General features: G+C 39.4%; 1 protein-coding gene across 4 annotated transcripts in view; it reads left to right on the top strand.

The window, feature by feature from the left end:
* TUBGCP5 (tubulin gamma complex component 5) overlaps positions 1–22,806 on the top strand; it is a 55,504-nt gene extending 32,698 nt beyond the window's left edge. For 2 of the 4 annotated variants that reach the window (XM_067742335.1, XM_067742338.1), the window contains exons 9-23: positions 394–487; positions 986–1,232; positions 2,959–3,161; positions 4,222–4,337; positions 5,836–6,104; positions 7,079–7,277; positions 8,757–8,945; positions 9,757–9,939; positions 15,571–15,655; positions 15,890–16,010; positions 16,486–16,661; positions 17,745–17,870; positions 18,867–18,955; positions 20,605–20,705; positions 22,258–22,806. In XM_067742335.1, coding sequence (XP_067598436.1) covers positions 394–487; positions 986–1,232; positions 2,959–3,161; positions 4,222–4,337; positions 5,836–6,104; positions 7,079–7,277; positions 8,757–8,945; positions 9,757–9,939; positions 15,571–15,655; positions 15,890–16,010; positions 16,486–16,661; positions 17,745–17,870; positions 18,867–18,955; positions 20,605–20,705; positions 22,258–22,313 — 2,254 coding nt within the window. In that variant the 3' untranslated portion in view covers positions 22,314–22,806. Of the gene's footprint in view, positions 1–393; positions 488–985; positions 1,233–2,958; positions 3,162–4,221; positions 4,338–5,835; positions 6,105–7,078; positions 7,278–8,756; positions 8,946–9,756; positions 9,940–11,205; positions 13,344–15,570; positions 15,656–15,889; positions 16,011–16,485; positions 16,662–17,744; positions 17,871–18,866; positions 18,956–20,604; positions 20,706–22,257 lie in introns of those variants that run through there. The other 2 variants (XM_067742336.1, XM_067742337.1) reach the window with 2 other exon arrangements.
* Positions 22,807–24,746: the final 1,940 nt, after the last annotated feature.

The raw sequence follows: 24,746 nt of genomic DNA, 5'->3' as shown, positions 1-24,746 counted from the left end.
TAGGAACCAGGAATCTCAGAATTTAGACTGTATTCATACAAAAATGAAGATGAAGAATGTAACATGTAGTGCTGTTACTACTGAGATTTCCAGTTTCTGGTTCTCTCTGCCATAAAATATAATACTGACATGCTTAAAAGTGGGAAGATCTGTTTGGACCATCATGTATGTGAGGAAATGTTTTGACAATACTGTTTTGTACTTTCTTAAAGATGGTATTGAAATAATCAGTCTTAAAGTAATCAGATAAAAAGACTGATGTCTTGTTTTCTAATTATCTGACCTCTTTGTCCTCCCTTACTCTCCCCTTCTGAATCTTTTATTAAAATTTCTTAGGCATTACTGTAGTGTATATTTTTCTAAACTTAAAGTACATTCATCTTTTTATTTCAGGTTACTTTCAGGGGTAAAAAAGCTCTTTATATTTCAGCTGATAGATGGAAAGGTAACTGTGAGGAACAACATTATAGTAACTCATTTGACAAATGTAAGTTATTTGTATTTATTGTAATTAAAATTAAATAATAAGATTTATGTAAATCATGGTTATGTAACTTTAGAACATTTTGCAAAATTAAAATTAACTATTAAATATATTTAAGTTCCAAAAGGCAAAATTAAGTGTGTATTTTTATAGTGCTTAGAGAATTCTTTTATATTGTTTGTGGTGTTCATATTTAGTTCTGATTTGTATTTTCTGTCATTCTTTATTGGGAAAGCTGTCTACTGTAATTTTTTTGCCTACAGTACATTTACCTTATATTTATGTGTTTTTAAAAAGTGTAAGCCACAGTTCTATATTTTATAAAAATTAATGCTTACACTGTTTCCTCTGAATGTAAAACTAAATACTCGTTTTACTTTGTCTTTTACTAAGCATACTGTTTAAAAAAGTCACAAAAGAAATATTTTACAGTGAGGGGATATTAATTAGAATGCCTACAGAAGACTGACTTTAAATCATTCTGGTTTGCTTCTGTTGTAGAGCTGTTTACGATCAGTGCTAGAACAAATAGCAGCATATGGCCAGGTTGTGTTTCGACTCCAGGAGTTTATTGATGAAATCATGGGGCACAGCTCTGAAAGCATGTTACCTGGAAATGGTTCCGTTCCTAAGAAGTCGACAGAAGCACCTTTTAGAACATACCAGGCTTTCATGTGGGCCCTGTACAAATACTTCATTAGTTTCAAAGAGGAACTTACAGAAATTGAGAAGTGCATCATCAATAATGGTATTTAAATATTCTTCCCTTTTATGCATAACACATGTAACTCATATTTTGAATGCCATTTAGGTTAATAATTAATATAAGATTTGAAAATTACATGGCAAATAAGTAATTCTCCTGGATACACTCATTTTTTTAAATTATTTTTAAGCCATTCATATCTCTAAAAATCCAAGCAGTATAGAAAGATTTACAGTGAAATTTTTTCCTGCTGCGTTAGTTCCCCAGCCCAGAGACAACCAACTGATCTATTTCTTGTACATCCTTCCAGAAATAATTTAGACATGTGCAAGCAACATGTATTCATATACACATGCCTAGTAGTCTTTTAACTGCTCTCTTCAAATTGCTTTCTAATTTAAATTTTGAGGAATATACCATACAAGTATTTAAAGAGCCTCCTCGTTCTTTTTTACATATTGAGCATCTTATTGTATGGGTGTATCATAGACCAGTCCCCTTTTGATGGACATTTGGGCTGTACCTGATCTTTTCCTGTTGGCAACAGTGCTGCAGTGATAACCACTTACATATAAGTAATTGTACACATGTGCACCAAGTTAGCTATAGCACAAATTCTTAAGAGTGGAATTGCTAAGTCAAAGAGTATGTGATGGCATATGTGATTTTAGTAGATATTGCCACATTGTTCTCTACGGAGGTACAGATAAATAACTTTATACCCTTGCCAGCAATATATATGAGTACCCGTTTGTTCCCAGTCTTGCTAGCAGTGTGTTATCAAACTTTTGGGTCTTCATCAATATGACAGGTGAAAATGGTAACCCAGTGCATGCAGGTTTTCCCTCTTAACTTTTATTTACAACTAATGCAAAAAATAGTGCATTGAAGTCCCATGTTCCCATCACCCAGCATCCTCCAGTGTTGACGCCTATAGGACGTTATCAAAACTAGGAAATTGACATTGGCATAGTACATTAACTAATCTGCAGGTCTGACATGGGTTTCACCAGTTTTGCAGGGCCTTGTTTTTTTGCAAGGAGGTAAGCAGTATCTTTCTGCCGTTCTTTTACCTTTTATCACATGTGTAGATCTCTGTGACCACCTCCATATTTAGGGTTCAGAGCTGTGCCATCCTGACGAAGGGACTTGCTCTTGTTACCTTTAGTAGTCACCCTCTCCGCCTCCCCTCACTAAAACAGGAGCCCATTGTAGTCTGTTTTGTATTTGCCCAGAGTAGTTTTATTCTGCATTCATTTTTCATAAGTTTGGTTGAGTATCTTTCTGTATGTTTAAGAATTGCTTGAATTTCCTTTTCCATGAATTGTCACTTCCTTTATTCATTATTTTTCTGCTGAGTTGTCTTTTCCTTCTTTAGGGGGTTCTTTTTTGGGGGAAATCAGTTCCTTGTAACATGAGATTAAAACCTGCCATCCTGGGCTTCCCTGATGGCACAGTGGTTGAGAGTCCACCTGCCGATGCAGGGGACACAGGTTCGTGCCCCGGTCCGGGAAGATCCCACATGCCGCAGAGCGGCTGGGCCCGTGAGCCATGGCCACTGAGCCTGCGCATCCGGAGCCTGTCCTCCGCAACGGGGGAGGCCACAACAGTGAGGGGCCCACGTACTGAAAAAAAAAACAAAAAACCAATAAAAAACCTGCCACCCTCCGGTTTGCCATGCCTTTCCATAAGTAGGTTAGCATTTATATCACATTTTGAATGCAGATATTTTTCCTTGATAATAAGTTTGATTTCTTGATATTTGCAGATACTACAATAACTCTTGCAATAGTGGTGGACAAGTTGTCACCTCGATTGGCTCAGCTCAAGGTTCTGCACAAAGTGTTTAGTACTGGAGTAGCAGAAGTTCCACCTGACACTCGAAATGTTGTTCGAGCATCTCACCTGCTCAACACCCTGTACAAAGCCATCCTTGAATATGACAATGTTGGAGAAGCCTCTGAGCAAACTGTATGTGGGGATCCTTGTCTAGTCCACCGTGTGTGACTAATTCTGCTCAGCCATAGGAGTGGTCAATAGCCTGTCATAGATATTTGTAAAAATAGTATGTCAGACAGTTGTTGTGAGTTTTCAAATTAGATTCTAAATTTGAGGCTGCAGGAAACTAGCTTTTCATCTATAATTGCCAAGATCACCAGATGGATGAGGCAAGAATAAAACAAAACATAAAAGCAAGATGTGAAAAATACCTAGCTGATTTTTATAGATATTTGTAATAACTCTTTCTTAAATAAAAATACAGATCTATTATATGAGGTATCTAGAGTAGTCAAATTCATAGAAACAGAGAAGAGAATGGTGGTTACCAGGGACCGGGGGAGAGGAGAAAATGGGATAGGTAATGGGTACAGAGTTTCAGTTTTGTAGCCTGAAAAAGGTTTAGGAGGTCTGTTTTCATAACAATATGAATACATTTAACACTACCAAACTGTACACTTTAAAATGGTTAAGACAGTGTAGTTTATATTATGTATTTTTTTACCACAATTTTAAAAAATACAAATCTAGACTTTAATCTAGAAAGCCGCATGTTTCTTTGGGCACATAATTTAGGTGTTTTGCCTAGTTTGTTGGTGTGACTCTTTTTCCTCACCATTTTGATACTGCATTTCAATAAAAAGTTGATTTCTTTCAGCTCTGTAATTTCTTTTTATTAGGAACTATAGTAGAACAGAATCACTTCCTTGTTAATGGACATTTTGCTAATAGCACTATTTGGATAGGATAACCATATACCAGTTTGGACTGTCCAGTTTAGACCTGTTGTCCCTGGGTAACTTTCACTCCTAAGAGGGTCCTGCTATGGACAATATGGTCTTCTCATATTTAGGTGAGGTTTTTCATAAGGATTTTATAACATATGGTTAGAATTTTTAATTTCTTACTTTGTTTCAAAAAACATAGAAATTGGATCACTTTTTAAAAGGTGCTTCAGAAACGTTCGAACCTCATTTAATCCAGAGACGAGGGAGTTCTGAGAATGGATGTGCGTGCTGCACTGTCTCCTCAGGTCTCCTTGCTGTTCTCGCTCTGGGTGGAGACCGTGCGGCCCTACCTGCAGACTGTAGATGAGTGGATCGTGCATGGGCACCTGTGCGACTGTGCCCGGGAGTTCATCATCCAGAGGTGAGGGAGGCACAGCAGGAGCTGGCTTTACCTCTCTTCTCCCATGTGGAGATCGTACAGTTCTGTTAGCTTCACCTGATCCATAGGCAGGTTCTTTTGCATTTTTATAGAAGACATCAGGTACGAGTGCAAAAATATTTTTCCAAGTTTTATGTCAATCACAGCTTTGCTTATTAGGAAATTATATTTTTGAGTGATAGTGTGTTTTGGGCTGGCTGGTATGGTGAAAGGCACACTGAGTCCCTTAAAATGAATTAGGTGATGTCAGATGGCTTCATTAAAGGGAACCAATGGGAATAAATTATCTATGAGACAAAAAGTGTGAAAATATTACAGAATATGCCTCTAATATATTTATTTCTCCTAATTGGCTGCTCTTTTTACCTTTTTAGTATAATATTTAATAAAACAATTAAGGAAAATCTTGATCATCATAAAATCTATGATGATTCCCCTTCACTTAATTGATTTTTCTGAACAGAATCATGGAAACTGCAATGTAGAACTATTTGCACTCTCTTAACTCAGTCTTAAGTTCTGCACTCTGTACAGATACATGTTTTTTGTTTTGTTTTGTTTTAATTTATTTATTTATTTTATTTTTGGCTGCGTTGCTGCATGAGAGCTTTCTCTAGTTGTGACGAGTGGGGCCTACTCTTCGTTGCAGTGCATGGGCTTCTCATTGCGGCGGCTTCTCTTGTTGCAGAGCATGGGCTCTAGGCATGCGAGCTTCAGTAGTTGTGGCTCGCGGGCTCTAGAGCACAGGCTCAGTAGTTGTGGTGCATGGGCTTAGTTGCTCCACAGCATGTGGGATCTTCCCAGACCAGGGCTCGAACCCGTGTACCCTGCATTGGCAGGCAGATTCTTAACCACTGCACCACCAGGGAAGTCCCTGGATACATGTTTTTATTGATAGCTATCCATTTAACTCATCAGGGAGAGTAACTTAGAGCTACAGAAAGGTAACCCTGTTTACACAGTGCTCATATAAAAGAACTGGCCTTTCTTTAGCTGAATCTTGGGTCTCATTATGTCTTGTTTCTTCTGTTGCACATGAGGATTTTTGTAAAAACAGGATTCTGACTATCCTTAGGGGGTGATGAGTACACCTTGTTTCATTGTTAAAATAGTCCAGTGGAAATAGTTGTGGAAAAAAAGATGTGGAATTCTGGAGTTTACTTTCAGAGGAGATGGGTAAACTTTTATTCTACCTTTAAAGAGAACCAAATTAATCATATTTTGTTTAATTCCAATTCAGGAAACTTTCTGCATAGTTAGATTTTACCTATGCCATTCAGAGTATTTGTCCACTTTTCTGTGTTAAGCTGAAGTCAGGTAAAAACATCTGTCCCATTTTACCTAAAGATTGCATTGTTTTACTAATAATTGATATTACTGTGTTTTGGAATGTTTGGACAACATGCCTAAGCTAGAATAGATATACTGTTGTTTTTAAGGAAGAGAAGTTAAAGTTTAAAATTCTTTTGAATCCCTATAGAAACAAGAATGTTCCGGTAAATCACAGAGACTTTTGGTATGCAACTTACACGCTATACAGTGTATCGGAAAAGACAGAAAACGAAGAAAAAATGAGTGATAACGCTAGTGCGAGTTCTGGCAGTGATCAAGGGCCCTCCAGCAGGCAGCACACCATGGTGTCCTTCCTGAAACCCGTCCTTAAGCAGATCATAATGGCTGGCAAGTCAATGCAGCTGCTGAAGAACCTGCAATGCATGGAGAGCACCACGTGCCAAGCCACAGCCAGAGGTAACCCCTTAGTGGTGGAGCAGCTGCTCCAATCTTCACGCTTGCCATTCTGAGATATGACATTATTTTGCAGTTTGAAAATTATCAAAGCCTTTTATTTTCATGGAACTTATCACCATGATCAAATTGATAGATCATGCTGCTCTGACTGAAAAAAGATTGTCCTCGTTGGAAACTTTTATCACGGTGTTTGAAAGGCAGTGATAATACGTTCCACATGCATTTTACTTACTCTTGATGCCTTAGAACTGGTCCTTTAACAACAATTCTCTGGTATTTCTTAATGCAGAGCAGCATTTGGCACCTGAGGACATGAACTCTGGCAGATAGGAATTTGTTGGTGAGCGGTTCAGACTTGATCATAGGTTTTGAGAAAATCTTGATATAATTTCTGGTCTTTTTGGATGTAATTTAAGCAATATACTTAAGGTTTTATCAACTGTCTAAAAAGGCTTTGAGAGGTATAGATGTGACCTTAGTTGTTTTGTTTGTAAATCATCTTAATGTTACGTTAATTAGTTTAAATTATTATATCTACTTTAAGTAATATTTTCACTTTGTGGAATGTTTCCTTTTTAACTGAATAATAAAACGTAAAGAACTTTCCAGGGCCACTGTTCAAAGTGTTTTTCCCAATGTAATTATGACTCCTATTAGTGTTATCATAGTGCTATCTAGTATAATGGTAACTTTACTTTCAGGCTTCCTGCTTAAGCTGTTACTCTGTTCAGAAAAAAACTAGCTTATACTTTGAATGTTTAACCATGAACTTTGCAATTGTCTAACAGAGGTTATAAAAATGTTTAGTTGTACTAAGGGTACTATACTGTAAGGGTAACAAAACAGGGATAGACCTTCATAGGCCAAAGGAAAAATACCAGGCTATAATATATTTAGATAAGTTTACTTAATATTTCTTAATGTTAGTTATTTATTAGAACATAATGCACCTTACACATTTCTTTATGTTTCAGATGCAGAAAGAAAAAGTCTGTATACCCTGTTTCTGGAGTCTGTGCAGTCTCGTCTTCGACACGGAGAAGACTCCACTGCACAGGCCCTCACTGAGCAGCAGGCCACCAGAGAGACCCTCATTAAGATGCAGTCCATTGCCGAGAGGCATCTTGAACTGGATGATGTTCATGATCCGCTGCTGGCGATTAATTTTGCAAGGTGATACGCACCTGCAGGATTTTCAATGATTGAAATGGCAGAATCTGTGCTGCAATATTTAGTAACTGTTTATCTCTGCCAGGTAGGGCTTTCCAGCCTTAAAAATAGAAACCTTTGTAGCCTCTCCTTTCTAATGAATGAAATACAAGAATATATTGCATTCACTTATTTCAGATACATAACTTAGCCTCTTTATTATTTGTGAAAGTCCACAGATTATCATGAGCCCTAGGCCCATTGGCAGCGCTGTCACTCATACAGAAGACGCTCATGGAAGTTAGGGGTCCTGGGACATGTTGAGTCAGACCCTCCCGATGTATCTTGGCCCTTAGGGGCTTTTAGATAATTGCCCCAATGAAATAAATTATTAATACCCACACAATACCCTGTTTATTGTCTAATGGCCGTCATTCACTACTTTCAACCCTAAGGGCTAGAAAGACCTACTCAGTACTTGATCTTTTAGGCAGAAGCAACTCTGTGAAGGTCTGCTTCACACAAAGAATACTTTGAGGAAAAAGATTTTTATTTCTGTAATAGTTGGTAATTTTATGACTAAAGGTAAATATGGGACTCCAGAGTTTTAAGAGAATTCTGTTGAGATGAATGAATAAAGAACATGTGGTGTATATGTATACAGTGGAATACTACTCAGTCATTAAAAAGAATGAAATTCTGCCATTTGCAGCAATATGGATGGACTTAGAGGGTATTATGCTTAGTGAAGTAAGTCAGATGGAGAAAAACAAATAATGTATGATATCACTTATATGGGAAATCTAAAAAATACAGGGCTTCCCTGGTGGGTCAGTGGTTAAGAATCCGCCTGCCAATGCAGGGGACACGGGTTCAATCCCTGGTCCAGGAAGATCCCACATGCTGCGGAGCAGCTAAGCCCATGAGCCACAACTACTGAGCACGTGTGCCACAGCTTCTGAAGCCCACGTGCCTAGAGCCCACGCTCCGCAACAAGAGAAGCCACCGCAATGAGAAGCCTGTGCACCGCAATGAAGAGTAGCACCTGCTTGCCACAACTAGAGAAAGCCCACGCGCAGCAACGAAGACCCAACGCAGCCAAAAAATAAATTTTAAAAATAAAAAATACAAGAAACTGGTGAATATGACAAAAAAGAAACAGACTGACAGATACAAAGAACAAAATACTGGTTTACCAGTAGGGAGAGGGAAGGGGGAGGGGCGAGATAGGGGTGAGGAATTAAGAGATAACAAATTACTATGTATAAAATAAATAAGCTACAAGGATATATTGTACAGCACAGGGAATATGCCAATATTTTATAATAACTATATAACCTTTAAAAATTGTGAATCACTATGTTGTACACCTGAAACTTATATAATATTGTAAATCAGCTGTACCTCCATTAAAAGACAATAAAAGAATTGATGTCTTTTTTTAAAAAGAGAATTCTGTTGACAGCAACTCTTACAAAGAAGACTCATATTTTTATATTAAAGGTTGTATTTGGAACAGAGTGACTTTCACGAGAAGTTTGCTGGTGGAGACATATGTGTGGATAGATCATCAGAATCTGTGACTTGCCAGACTTTTGAATTAACGCTGAGATCTTGCCTCTATCCTCACATTGACAAACAGTATCTAGATTGCTGTGGAAACCTCATGCGAACTCTAAAAAAAGATTACAGGTATGAGGAGTGGTTTCATTTGGGAGGTAGTTGGTAGTTTATTGTACTTTAAGAATAGCTGAAGTTATTTTTAAACCTAGATTTCAAGCTAATTTTTATTAGAGTAGGGAATGGTTAGGCAATAAACAATTTTCTTTTGAGAAGATCAGTAGACCATCAGTGTTTTCCTAACTTTATTGTGAAATTTGTTTCTGAGAATTTATCCCAAATGAAATACAGAAAAAGCTTGTTACACAAAAATGCTTGTCACGAAGTTTGCTATCAGAGAAAAAACATGAAGTTACTTAGTAATGGATGACTAGTTCTTTAAATTGTGGCATATCCATAAATATGCACATCCATATTAAAATATGGCATATTCATTTACATGTATGAACTTCATAAAGTTCATACAAATTATGTTTATACAGAGTTTTAAATAATGTAAAGTTTCTTAAATCTTAAAAAATAGGATATATATTATAGTAGGAACTATTTTTTTAATGCATGGAAAAAAGACTGGGAAGAAATACCCTAAATATTAACAGTGGAAATTCATCATGAATAGATTTGGATTAACTTTTTTTATTACACTTTTGTGACTTTGCCAAATTTTCTTCAATGTTACAGAAAAATAACTTCTTTCTGATTATTAAAAGTAAACCATATGCTGTTTTTATTATTTTTGAAAATCTTTAAGATGTATTAGTATTTCTAATTTTAGTAAATGCACAGTGTAAACGCGTTTCACTAAAAATGATACCTGATCCTGATCTAGAATCCTATCTTATGAGCCTAAGATTTTTCTGTCACTTATTTTCTCTTCATTCAGGTTGGTTGAGTACTTACAGGCCATGAGGAATTTCTTCTTAATGGAAGGGGGGGATACCATGTATGACTTCTACACGTCAATTTTCGATAAAATAAGAGAAAAGGAAACCTGGCAGAATGTGTCTTTTCTTAATGTCCAGCTTCAAGAAGCAGTAGGACAGCGTTATCCTGAAGACAGTTCACGGTAAAATATGGGAGGACCTTTTATTTTAAAAATTATAAGATCATCCATGTGTCACGAACTCTTCTCTTTTATATGTTATCTTATTTAATCCTCACACCAACCCCTATGAGTTTTACTAATGTTATTTTACACATTAGAAAACTGAGGCAGGGACTTCCCTGGTGATCCAGTGGGTAAGACTCCAGGCTCCCAGTTCAGGGAGCCCAGGTTCGATCCCTGGTCAGGGAACTAGATCCCACATACCGCAACTAATAGTTCATATGCCGTAACGAAAAAGATCCCTCATGCCACAGCAAAGATCCCACGTGCTACGACTAAGACCTGACACAGCCAAATAAATAAATATTTTGAGAAAAAAAAAAAAGCTGCGACAGCAGCGACTTGCCCACTGAATGAGAGGAGATGTGAGATGGCACCGTGTGGTCTCTCAGGGTCTGATGGCCTTGCTCACATGGCTGGAGTCCATACTGGCCGCCTTCCTGACCCACCCTTGCCCTCCAGCCGGCTGCACCAGCCTTCATTGTGATGTCACAGGCGGTGTTCTGAGAGAGTGAGAGCAGAGCCCTTGGCACTGGCCAAGGCCTGAGCTGCAGGCCTCACCTCACAGACCCTTACTTCCACCACAGACCAAGTCAGAGGCCAGCCCAGTTAGAGGGGAAATAGATTCCACCACTTTTCACAGACAGCGTTGCCTGTTTTCAAGCTGTTGTACTGGTTTATCCCCGGCTCGGGAACTCACCTTCCCTCCTCCCTGTCAGTCGGCCTGCTGAGCACCTGGGCCAGGTCTGTGGGTTGATGCCATTAAATCTTTGTATAACAGAGGCTCATTTTCCACCCTGCTTGTTCGTCCTTTTTCCTGTTCCGTGTCCTTGCTTGGCTACCTTTCTTGGCTCCCTCAGTGGCCCTTGAAAAGTAATAATGATAATAATTAACATTTATTACATGCCACTTAGGACATTAATTTCCTCACAGCCATGCCAGGTTACTGACCGTCTACTACTTAGTAGTAGATAAAATAATTCCTTTTATTTATGTCATGTGTTACCTTTGATGATTCCATAGAAGTAGAATTTTCATCAATTATATGATTAGTAAAAGCAGGGTAACCGCTAGATTCTTTCCATAGTAAGGAATTAGTGCCTAGTAATCCCCAGGGGGGGCCAGGGAAGGCTAAAGTTATATTTTTCACTATCAATAGAAACTCATGAATTTTGTTATTTTTAGTATGTTTCAATCTATTACAGTTATTCTTTTTTTCTTGCTCAGACTGTCCCATCTTTACCCAGACGGAACTCCTTCACTTGACTCTAGTAATCTTGGAGAGCATCTTTGCTTTCAGGACTGGATGTCTGGACTCATCTTGTGCACTTCCTGCCCCAGGCTCTGCACCTCTTCCAGGATCACTGGTCCTGTCTGTTCTGTGGCTTTAAAAGCCCTTGGTCTGTGTCCCAGAGTGTTCGTCTATACTGGATTATCAGTACTTCTGGGCTCACTCAGTGGATGGAGCTAGGAAATATGTAGAAAGAGGAAGATGAATCATAAGCTCATATTGATATTTCCAGTATGTATTAAAGATTATAGGATTTCACTTTTTTGATATTCTTTTGTATCTTCCCTTGAGTGCTTACTAACTCATGAACATAAATATTTATTATATTTATTCTATAATAAATCATAATAGTTCCAAAGTAACAATAACAGCAACAAGCCCACTGAGAGTTTAAAACATGCTTGTGACTATATTCTCTTCCTTTACTTTCAAGTCATCAGAATCCTGTATTTCAGGGTCACCTGGAACAATTCTCAATGTGATTATACCACAAATATAGGGCTGGGTTCATTTGTTTTATTTTCTACTTTTAGGAATCACTTCATTTTTATTTTTCTTGATTCCATTTTGTTTTTTAATTGTATAAAACAGCTATATATTTCTTAAGTTAAAATCATTGATACAAAATTACTTTTAGGGAGCTCTGGCTTCTGTTCCTATTCCTGTCCATTTTCTCCCTTTCCTCATAACCTTTTTTATTAGATTTTATTTTATCCTTCCAGTGTTTATTTTTTGGAACCAAAACCGTATGTGTACATATTCCTTTTTCTCCTCACATGTTACAGAAAAGGAAGCACACAGTGTGCACTCTGTAACACCTGCTTAACTTTTCTTTAGTAGATAATACATCCCAGACCCACTGCATTGCAGGCTAGAGAGCTTGTCCTCACTACTTTACAGCTGATTGTGTTCATTCAACCAGGTGTCCTGTTGGTGGACACGTGGATTCTGTTCTTCTGTGATGTATGTATGCAGTGACTGGTCTTGTGCATTTCACTTCTTATTTTTGCCTGTGTAACTTTGGAGTATTTTTCTAGAATGGGATTGCCAGGTAAAAGGGTAAACACCTGTGTAACTCTGCTAGCTGTTACCAAATTCCTCTTCATAAAGGCCGTATTTTTTCTAATTCCCACCAGCAATGAGGCTTTCTCCACAGCCTCACCAACAGAGTATGTTGTCAGACTTTCGGATTTCTGCCAGTCTGATGATGAAAAATGATGTCTCAGTGTAGTTTTAATTTACATTTTTCCATGTGAGCATAGTTATCTTTTCATACGCTTATTTTTGCATTTGTTTAAAAGTGAACTCTCCATATCTTTTGCCACTATTTCTGTCAGTATCAAGTTGTTGGTCTTCATCCTCTCCATTTTTAGAAGCTCTTTTTTTCTTTTGGCTGTGCCACGTGGCTTGTGGGATCTTAGTTCCCCAACCAGGGGTCAAACCCACGCCCCCTGCAGTGGAAGTGCGGAGTCCTGACCGCTGGACTGCCAGGAAGTTCCCTAGAAGCTCTTTTTATAGGTTTCCCAGTTTGGCATTTGTCTTTTTGTTCTGCTTATGGTATAACAATTTCTTGTTTTGTCATGAAGATAGTTTTTAGTTTTATAATGTATCTTTTTTATTACTTCTGAATTTTAAGTGATAGTTAAGAAAGTTTTACTGTATCCAAGTGTATAAAGAAATTCACCCATGTTTTCTTTTAATGCTTGAATGGATTTTTTTACATTTAGGTGTTGATCCATTTGGAATTTATTCAGCTAAAAAACATGAGAAATAGATCCAGTTTTATCTTTTTTCCAAATGACTGGTTGGTTGCCATCACTTATTTCTTTAAAAAAAAAATCCACCTTTCCCCATTTATTTGATACCCCTTCATCATTAAATTTTCATATGCACTTGAGTTATATGCATTGGGTCTCTCTCTGAATTTTCCATCCTATTTCACTGTTCTGTTTATTCACATGCCAATAGCTTTCTGTTTTATTAATAGGGTTTTCCTGGCTATTCTTGCTTATTTATTTTAAAAAATGTACTTTATTTATCATCTTGTCTAGCTCCATCCACCAAAACAAAAACATTCGTGGTATTTTTATTGAGATTCCTACTCATAGATTAACTCAGGACAAATGGGCCACCCCATTGGGACCCCTTCTCCTATGGCTTCCATGTGTTCTAGGTGCCTGTCTGTGCCCTCAGGCTCCCTGAGTCTGCACCCAGAGGTCTCCTTCCCGGTTCCAAGCTCCCCTGCCCTGCCCATACCCCTCCCTTGTCACTGGTGCTCCTTCTGCATCCTCCCTGTGAGCCCCTTGCCCTCCGCCCACCCTTAGCATAGCTTCTCGCTCTCCTGCCTGGGGCACCTTCGTTCCATGTCGATGGCTTCAGCGACCGCTAGTGACCTGCAGGTCAGTACCTTTAGCCCAGGTGTCTGCACAACCAGTGCCTCATGACTCTCCTCAGATGCCATGTGTCCAAAACTGAGCTTCATCGTTTTCTCAGCCCTTTGTTTCTTCTGGATGGGACCACTGTTCATCCCAGTGCCCAGTGTAGCTCACCTTAGATTCCTTCCTCTCTGCCGGCCCCCACATACCCTGGTCCCTCGGTTCTGCCTCCTGGATGACATTCCCCATGCCCTTTAGCGCTCACTGGAGAGCACCTCCCTGCCGCCTGCTAACCAGCTGTCTCGGCATCTCTCCCTTCCACTTGGCCCTCCAGGGCCACACGGGACACTAGCCGCCCCACCCCCACGCATGCTTGGGCTGCTTGGCGCCTTGGAGCAGATGGGCCGAGCTTCTCCTGAGAGAGAGAGCTTTTCACTGTCGGGCTCCCCACCTCGCTTCTTGTGCACACAGAGACAGACACATCACCTTCTCTCTCCACCATACTTCCCACTTCAGGGATTTGGGACATTTCTGTTTTCCCCGAGAGCTGTACTCTCTCCCCCAGGAGCCTTCACGTGTCTGCACCCTCCAGTTACCTGAGTTAGCTGCTCTCCCATGGGCATGGCCAGCAGTTGTCTGCACTCCTGCAAAGCTCTGCCCCCCTGGCTTGGTGACTGGAGGGTGACTGCACGTTTTGTATGCTCTGGGCTATAAGCCCCTGGAGGGGGGCAGGGATTGGCTTTTTATCACCTGCTTAGTGCAGCACTTGACAAGGTATTCAGTAGCTGCCTACTAAGTACTTGGTAGATGCACGTGTAACAGACTTACAAGCTAAAAAAATTCTGACTAGTCTGTGACATGGAATGAATTGGCTAAACTCGTAAATCACACACCGGCCCTTACATCTCTGGTTGTAAGGCTAACTCCTGCCTTGGCCTTCAAGTTAACCTTCCGTGGGCTGCATCCAGGCATCGTCACAGGTGCCTCTGTATCCTGGGAGAGTCACGTCCTTTCTCAGCACAGTGACAGAACTGCTCTGAGGAGTGAAGGAAATAAGTGCCTGGCTCAGGAACATTTCCATGCCCTATGGTAGCTGCATTCTATTGAGAGTCACACTCAGACTAGTTGGGCAGGAGTGGATGAAGCCATGTGTGACCCTTTGCTTTAGAAGCAGACCCCATTCTTTGTTTGTTTGTTTGTTTTTTTAACATCTTTATTGGAGTATAATTGCTTTACAATGGTGTGTTAGTTTCTGCCCCATAACAAAGCGAATCAGCCATACACATACATATGTCCCCATATCTCTTCCCTCCTACGCCTCCCTCCCTCCCACCCTCCCTATCTCACCCCTCCAGGCGGTCACAAAGCACTGAGCTGATCTCCCTGTGCTATGTGGCTGCCTCCCACCAGCTATTGGTTTCACACTTGGTAGTGTATATATGTACATGCCACTCTCTCACTTTCAGACCCCATTCTTGCCCACACACTTGCATATGCCTGCTCTCCAGGGTGAGAACAGCCTCTCCCGCCACCAGACACACACACACTCCCTCTCCCTCTCTCTCCCTCTCTCTCTCTGTCTCTCTGTCTCTTCCCACCCTCTCTCCTGCCACCCCCAACAGAGTGTCCGTCTCCTGAGCCTCTCGCTGAACTCTACCAGGACTAGGCACCTGCCAAATACAGTTAACCTTCCCTGACTTTCTTTTTTCCTAAGTAATTTATTATAAGTATCTTCTTTTTTATAGCTAAACCCATTATTTAAAAATTTTGCCCCCTTCTTTATTTCTAAAACCTGATTTCTATTCTGGAATATATGCTTAGAAAAATATGGAATATCTGCATTCCTTTTATGAAATGTCTTTTTGGAATATATAAATTAAATAACTCAAAGTGCTAAATAACTAAAACTTATATTTCTTTATCTAGTCTATCTATATCTTTTGAAAATGTTGACACAGCTAAGAAGAAACTCCCTGTTCATATCTTAGATGGCCTGACCCTGAGCTATAAGGTATGTACTGATACTCTAAGAACATTTTCTATTAAAATTAAGGCATACAAGGGACTTCCCTGGCGGTCCAGTGGTTAAGACTCCACACTTCCAATGTAGGGGGCGCGGGTTCGATCCCTGGTCGGGGAACTAAGATCCCACATACTGTGCAGCACAGCCAAAAAAAAAAAAAAATTTGAGACATATGAGTAATAGGTTACTTTCTATTCTAATTTTCTCTTTTTGTTTTCATAGGTCCCATGGCCTGTGGACATTGTTATAAGTTTGGAATGTCAAAAAATTTATAATCAGGTGTTTCTTCTCTTATTGCAAATAAAATGGGCAAAATATAGTCTGGATGTTTTACTATTTGGTGGTAAGATTTGTTTTCAACAGATAAATTATAATTTAATTTTAGCACTGAAAAAAAAGTTGGCAGTCTTAGGTCATTTTTTATATATACACAAGTGCCAAAATGATGTGTATTTATGGCCATAGCTTTACAGACATCAGAATTAACTTCCCTGAATGAGTACAGTTAATCTGAAATACAATAACTAAATTAGGAATTTAGCCAGAATAAAAATTCTTAGGTTATGTGAAAAAGTTTTAATGACAAGTTAATAGGACTTGGTTTTTATATTTTTGATGACAGTGATAATCAGGGTGATATGGCAGCTTTAACTGCTTCACCTTCCAGATAGGGAGGATGGGGTCCCTGCTGTGCATCCAGCCGAGTGCCCTTTACAGGGCAGACGACCACACCATTGCAAGTCCTGCTCTGTGCAGTGGTGCCGGTGGGGTCTGAGTGGATGCTCTTCCCACCCCCTCTCCTCTTCGTTCCTTTACAGAACTAGCTAGTCCTGCTGAAAAACCACAACTTGAAGGACTCTTAGGTGGACAAGACACAGCTGCTAATTTTGGACCACAGAAGGAGCCAGTAAGACAGCAGATTCATCGTATGTTCCTCTTAAGAGTAAAGCTCATGCACTTTGTGAACAGCTTACACAACTACATCATGACCAGGGTTCGTGTCTGTCCATCCACTCAGTTCTGTCACCGTGTATACATCTGTTCGTGGAGAATTACTTGTAATATATTTATAAATACAAACAAGCACACAAGATACTTAATAGACTGTAAATGTGAAGGTAGCACATACTAAAAACTTGATCATAAAATAACATGGCAGCAGGGGGAAGTGTTTTTTAAAACATGCCAGAGCACGTGTTTCCAGACACTGTGTCTGTCCTGTCTAGTGACCCCTTGGGATGACACACCCAGAGCGCTTCTTTTGGACTTGCCATCAGAACTTGCCACATAGTCCTTTAAATGTCAGCAGTGGGAACAGGGCTGTCCCTGGAAAATGGCTTCAGTTTTTTGTAATGGAAGCCTAAAAACAAATCTGTCAGGCTAGTATGGGGTGTAAGGAGGAAAATGCAGCCAGATTATATACTTTTTTTCTTAAATATAAGAAGTAACTCGTACAGTAAATAAAACTGCTTTTCTTACACATATTAAAACCAGTTCTAGAGGAACTTCTGAAGAGGAGTTCAGATGTTTGAACAGTAGCAGTGTTATTCGAGGACAGTACTCATTGGTATTATAATGGTTGCTAAAAAAGAATTTGTAGTCATTCTGGTAGATAGGTTCTAAGAACCCACTTTTGTTTGGTTGAAGTGAGCCTTTGAAGCCTGTGTTTTATACATGATACACATGGCAGAGGTGCTCTCTTTCCCGTGCACTAGTGGCCTTCAGAGGACCAACCTTAAGCCCTTAATTGTTGAGAGTAAATGGTTAAGTTTTTGTTTAATTTGTTTTCTACTTGAAGTACAGTTATATTCCTTTTAAAGAAAGACCATTATGTAAGCAGTGGAATTTATTAAAACATATAAATTCAATTTATCTGGTGACTTTTTTTGAAAAAATCAATGCATATCCTATACAGTTCATATACTTGCCCCTCCACACAGGAGCAGTCTGTTAGTCCAGAGTGAGGCATTCCCTCCCTGTGCAAGTGAATGTAGAAGAGGTTGGTAAAAAAAGTTTTGTGTGTGGCACATTAGTTCTCAAAGAAAAAATCTATTGATTAAATTTGTCATCTTTCAAGATTCTTCACAGTACAGGGCTGGAGTTTCAACATCAAGTCGAAGAAGCCAAGGATTTAGATCAATTGATTAAAATTCACTATAGATACTTGTCAACCATCCATGATCGATGTCTGCTGAGAGAAAAGGTATGTGAGGTGTCACCTGTGAACTTGGCCACTGAGGCAGGAATGAAGCCAGCCAAGGGAAGTTGTCTCTCTACTTTGGAATTTTATACTTACTAAGCTTCTGATCTGCAAAATATTTTTTGACATCTTTATTGGGGTATAATTGCTTTACAATGGTGTGTTAGTTTCTGCTTTATAACAAAGTGAATCAGTTATACATATACATATGTTCCCATATCTCTTCCCTCTTGCATCTCCCTCCCTCCCACCCTCCCTATCCCACCCCTCTAGGTGGTCACAAAGCACCGAGCTGATCTCCCTGTGCTATGCGGCTGCTTCCCACTAGCTATCTACCTTACGTTTGGTAGTGTATATATGTCCATGCCTCTCTCTCGCTTTGTCACAGCTCACCCTTCCCCCTCCCCATATCCTCAAGTCCGTTCTCTAGTAGGTCTGTGTCTTTATTCCTGTCTTACCCCTAGGTTCTTCATGACATTGCAAAATATTCTTTAAGGAAGGACCAGATCAAATAGGTTACAAATTTGTGCCATATGACTGGAAATTACATATAAGAGAAACAGCTGACAACTTTATTGTGACGGTCTGCACTCAGCACTGTGTTTGGATTCAATAAGAAAATTTTATCTGCAGTTATGGAATAATAGTGCTTTGGTCAGGAAATGTGTCCAGCTTGATGTGAATATATTAAGTCATCTTACAGCCATTGGAATAACTTGCCCCATTTCACTGGTGAATTCAAATGGCTGTCCCAGGAAAAGGTAGTTTGCTGGCTCTGTTGGTCAGACTCTGCTGCTGATATACCTGTACTGTGGGTGCAGTAGGCGTGTGGTCCAATTCCAAGTGCATTTTGTTCAGAGCCTAGTACCCTTCCTTATACCTAGAAGGCAATGATTGCACTGAGCTTTTTCTGTGACTCATTTAAATTAGGTGAAAGTGTTGGTGTCAGTGTCCAAACATGGTCACAGAGCCTATGTTCTTCCATGGCTTTCTCTCCAGGTCAGTTTTGTGAAGGAAGCCATCATGAAGGTGTTGAACTTGGCCCTCATGTTTGCAGATGGTTGGCAGGCTGGCCTGGGGGCATGGCAGTAAGTACGCAGCTTGTGGGGCCTCTGTGCTGTGACCATTTCAGTTTCACTTTTAGCTGGCTTCATTCTGGGAGCCTTGTTTTTCTTCTTGGCAACACATCACATACACTTATAATTATGGAAAGAATTGAATTTGTTCATCTAAACTAGGCAACATCAAGAATTATGCAATTCTTTTCTGAGCGGTAAAACAAGAAAAATCTGAAGTCTTTTGATTAGAACAAGCAAATATCCTTAAATTACATTCCTGTTGTATAGGTTTGCTAAATTTTTGTTAATGGATGCCTTCGAGCATACACAGAAGCGGGCGGGGAACATAACAGACCCTGGGGTCCATCACTCCACTTCAGCAGATGCCAGTGACAATCAGTTCTGTTTTGTGTTTACTGCCCACTCCCACTCCCATTCACTCAATTATTTTAAACCAAATTCTGGACATCATGCTAGATCCTAGTCCAAAATTGTATTTTAGAGAGCTCTAAAAGAATGATTGTATATTTTACTTTTAGGGTGTTTATTATCTACACCTATCACATAGAAAGAGGACCCAGGAGCTCTTTCTTCCTATCCAGAGTACCATCCTCTACTGTTACCTTGAATGTGCAGCTCAATAGTTTGTCCCTGTCTTGTTTATAAAATTAATGTAATCTTGCTATTATTACTTCCTTGAAATATATTTAAAAGAGCAAGTCTGGTTGACTGGGCTGCTGGGATAATAGCTTGTACTTAATTGTTATTAGTAAGGAGCCGAAAGTTCGTTATAGCACTAATCTAAAATCTTAACATATGGCTGTGTCAGAATACTCTGAATGGTAGATAAAATTCCTCATTGCAGGGGTGAAAACAGAAGTCTTACTTTATTATTGCTGTCTCAAGTGTGTGCAGCAGACTTCCCCCTCCATGTCACTGTCAGGTGGAGGAGAAGGTAATAACACTGCTGCATATTGTTGGCTAAAATTGAACTGTTTCTTCAACAAGGGGGTGAGGAGGACTTAAGAGGCATATTAACCATCACAGTTTATGGAAATTAACTGATCTTGATTCACATTTAAAGCAGAAAGTGAAAAATTTTTAAAGCAAGGTGAAATTTTTAAGCAAATGGTATAGTGGCTATGATTTTAAAGGAGTATTTATCTTTAGTGTGTACACACTGAAATATTTATGACTGAAATGCTATGATGTCTCAACTTTGCTTCTAAAGATATGGGGCTAAGGGTATAATTGGGACTGCCTGCAGGGGGGTGACTACTGAAGCTGGGTATGGGTGTTTGCTATTTCCCATAATAACAGTTTTCTAGTAAGTTTAAAATGTAAGGTTTTATATCTTTAATGTGCTGTTTATTTGAAAGAAGGTATGCTTTTGAAAAGTAAAAGTATAGAACTGTACAATAGAAAAGGGAATATCCTCAGTTATCCTCACTCTAGAACTCACTACCATCCTGAAGCAGTAGTTTTGTATCCTAATGACACTTTCCTTCAGACTCTTTGAAAGTTTGGCAGGAAATTTTATATTTTATTTTAGAATCTTTAGAGTTAGGATTCTACATCATTAAACTGAAGCACATTTGAAATTACTCCAAAGGTATTTTATAGCCTACCTAGTAACTCCTTATGCATTTACCTAAATTGAAATTTACTTTCTTTCCTAGAATGGAATCTATAGAGAAAATGGAGTCTGATTTTAAAAACTGCCATATGTTTCTTGTAACCGTTTTAAACAAAGCTGTCTGTAGAGGATCCTTTCCCCATCGTGAGTATTATGTTAAAATATTACTGCTTTTATATTTTCTGGTAACTAAGTCTACCCGTTATTGTTTTGGTACTGATCTCATGAAGAATTAGAATTTTTCACCACTTCGAACCTGGAAAGTCCCTCAGCAGTTGAATTGTTTTTCCCAAATTACAGTGGGGTGAGTGAATCAGTTGTAAAACATTGAGACTGAAGATTTTGCTTTCTAGTATATCATGTGTTACACCAATGGATTTCTAAAACCATTGTTAATTAAAGCAGATGGCAGAATAGGTTTCAGTACACTTCACTGTCATGTGTAGCCTTTGTAACTATTCCTTTTCAAAAGATAGGGTTTGCGGGGGTGGGGGGGGGTGTTTGTTTTTTGTTTTTTTAGCAATTTTAAAATTCCCAAGGCTGCCTCTTACACAAGGAAATGCAGGCCTGACGGTTCAGTACACAGACAGTGTGTGAAGCAGACAGAGGTCTGTGGGGTGAGTCATGGGGAGAAGACAGTCATTTAATCTACAGACACAAAGGACTAAGTAATATCTCTTGCAGAGCTTTTTTGGGAAAAGTATGCAGGACTAATTTGTTCCCTATTTCTGTATGTTCAAATTGTGATATGCTCATTAAAAGTAGCTGAACATTTTTTAAAATACTGTTAGAGTAACGAGTGAACATAGAATAAACAAACAAAAACATATCATCAGAAAGTTGTGAATGCAAAGAAATCTAAATAAATTCTGGGATGAGATGAGCCCTTCAGTGCTGACCTGCTGCACCCACAGTTCAGGTAGGCGGGGCAGTGACCGGCCAGAGGCACATAATCTTTGCCAGGATAGTTTGCCAGGGTAGAGAAACTCGTTGTTGGCGTGGCAGACTGGAATCCTAGAGGAGCGCACGCAGAGCCAGTCCTCCTGACCCCCAGCCCTCCCCGAATGCTCTGCTTAAGTGGTGAAGAAGCTGGGGGCCGGCCAGGCAGGAAAACAGAGAAAGTTCTGATCTCACAGTGCTTACTTAGATCCCTATGTTCCTGTGTCGTGTGACTTCTACAACGAAGAGGCATTTGTTTATTACGCAAGTATTTAAAAACAAATTACTGTTGTAAGCCCCTACTGCCACCTCTCAGCCTCCCCCATTTTTACCCCTGGCCAAAAAAAAAAAAACCATACTGTGTTAGAAATGTGTTAGAGGAAACATTGATACATTTGTCCATTTTTGCACTGGGTGACTGTTAGGCAAGGAGATTCCACTCATAGCTCAAAACATGGCGTTTTGTTATGAATTGAGGCCAGATTTTATGACATTTTGAAAAATGTGATTTGCTCAGTGTAATGCCCAGATTTTTTTTGTTTTCAAAACTAAAATGATCTGAAATAGAAATAAATCATACTTTCTCAATTGTATTTAATAAATGATTATCATCTTTATTGTATGTTAGAAGTAATGAGTATTTTAATTAAAAATAGAAAGTGTCTCTAAATACTTTTCAAGACATTTATTAGAGCCTATTTAGCCATTTTCAAACATTTAAACCTATTTTATTAACCTATTTTTATTCTTCCCACAGTGGAGTCTCTAGCACTGTCACTCATGGCTGGCATGGAGCAAATATCTTCAGTGTAGTAAATGCCTCAGATTTAATCTTCATACATGTACATTTCCACCACATGCAGCTGCGAAACGGGAGTCTATTTTGGTTTGTTTTTAAAACTGTTGTCTACTGTCTAGACAAGTGGGTTTTATGTGTTTTCTCTGGAGATTATTGGTTAGTATATTGGGTTATGCATATAAAACTGTGTCAATAATGCAGAATGTGTATAGGCTGTTTACACTTATATTTCCTACTATAAGCTATAGATTTATGGTATTGATACCTTTAAATATAAAATAATTGTTTTTGAAAATGTAATTATTAATATTAAAAATAAATTAAAGCACTTTATTCCCCTTTTGCTTAGTCACAGAAGTTTTGTTTTTTTTTTGTATGCCTGGGAAGTTCCAAAATGGAAAATAGCTTCCACCAATGTCAATAAATGTAAAAGCCCGCTGTTGATACATCCTACTGTATGGCTTTTGTGAGCTAACCACAATTAATTAAAACTATATTTACTGTTCAGTTTTCCTACATTTTCTTTATATACTTCTTGGCATGTCTCTAGCATTTATGACTCAGCCTATATTTACTACTTATTTTTTTAAAAACAACTACTGAAGTCCACATAGCCTCAGAGCTGAGCACCAGGGGCCTCTGCCCAGTCTCAGTCGTTTTACAGCATCAGCATTTCCTGCATGCAGATGGCAAAGTCGGCTAATAAGCCCTCCTGGGAACGAGCCCAGGTCTCAGGCTTTACTTTGAAGTCTTGGAGGAAATTCACTGAGGAGGCCTTCAAATGCCAGGGATGAATAGTTGCTTCCAGGTCTCAAGAAAACACTGCAGTATAACCTAACAGCTATAAGATATGAGAAGTATTTCTTGATCTGGTGCTTTAAGTCAAAACCCTGTAGAAACTGATGGAAGCATAGGCTCGCATAAAGCAGTCATGATGGAGTCAAGGTTCGAACAGTGATGGCCTGGCTCTTTTGGTAAAGTTCTTTATGCATAGCAAAAATCATCACATCAAACATACCAAAACATAATTCTTTCATAAACTGAATTATGTTTATTATCAGTGTTTCTAAACCTGGGATAGAAGATACATTTATTTATAGGATATTTAGGAAAGTAAATATTTTCATTTTAAAAAATGAGTATTTGGAATTTGTTGTTATCTTAGACTGATTTTATACTTGTTCTTTTCTCATGACTTTAAGAGTTTCCAAGGGAAGATTAGCAAAGTTTAAATTGGGGGAAGAATAGACTTCACAAAGTGTCACCAGTTGGTTTCTTTGGGAAGGAGCCTTCAAGATGCAGAGTGCCCAGTGGGAGGAAGGGAAAGGGCGATGAACTGGCTGGAGAGAAAAGCCAGCCCTGCAGGGCTGAGACAATAGGCTTCTATCCCCCACCTTCATCAGTCCTTGGTTGTGGGTCCCTAGGGCAAGCATGACCTCTCCAGCTGAGGCCACCCCAGGAGCAGCGACACTGCAGCTGTGTGCTGGCAGTGCACCAGCACATCAGCTACACTCATCAGGTGATTCTTGAGTCATCTAAATAAAGGACTTTTACACTAATAAGTAAGAACTGCTCCTTAACTAGTTTGTGTAGGAAAGTTAATGCTGTGATGTACATTAAATCGCCTTCTCCTCTGTGTGGAATAGATGGGATCTCTTTTACTTAATTTTTCTTCTGGTTCTGTTTGGACCTTTAATCTTATGGTTTTCCAGTTGGGCATGTTAGGAGCTTGGAAGTCATCATTCCCATCCTTGGAACAAGAAAAAAAACTAAACAAAATGAAGATCAAGGGCTTCCCTGGCGGCGCAGTGGTTGAGAGTCTGCCTGCCGATGCAGGGTACACGGGTTCGTGCCCTGGGCCGGGAGGATCCCACATGCCGCGGAGCGGCTGGGCCCGTGGGCCGTGGCCGCTGGGCCTGCGTGTCCGGAGCCTGTGCTCCTCAACGGGAGAGGCCACAACAGTGAGAGGCCCACGTACCGCAAAAAAATAAATAAATAAAATTTAAGAAAGGTCCTCTCCACTCCAAGATTTTATAAAATTTCACATTATTTCCCTTAGGAACTTTTAAGTTTTCATTTTTATATTTAACTGTTTGTTCCATCTAGAATTTATCTTGATGTAAAATATAATGTGTAAGATCAACTTGGGAATGATTTCCCATGTGAACAGATCCAGGAAAGCCTCCTTGAGAGGTGACATTTGAAAGTCATGTCTTATCAGTCATGTAAAAGGTGGGGATGGGAAGAATGAGCCTGGGGTGTCCATGACAAAGCAAGACCTGTGTGGCTAGTGCACAGAGAGCAAGGGGCATGTCAGGAGACAGGCTTGGAGAGGTAGTTGGGTGGAGAGGGGAGTCCAGGAGGAGCCCCTGTGGACAGGAGCTGGTGCCACTGACAGGGCTAAAACTGTGTGTGCTACTCTACTCGGCAGTGGCCTTCCAATTGGA

Source organism: Pseudorca crassidens, chromosome 6 (assembly GCF_039906515.1).
Source record: "Pseudorca crassidens isolate mPseCra1 chromosome 6, mPseCra1.hap1, whole genome shotgun sequence".
In the NCBI taxonomy this organism is placed as follows: domain Eukaryota; kingdom Metazoa; phylum Chordata; class Mammalia; order Artiodactyla; family Delphinidae; genus Pseudorca; species Pseudorca crassidens.
The sequence above is the reverse complement of the archived record's forward strand: the minus strand, read 5'-3'. Positions and strand labels throughout refer to the sequence as shown.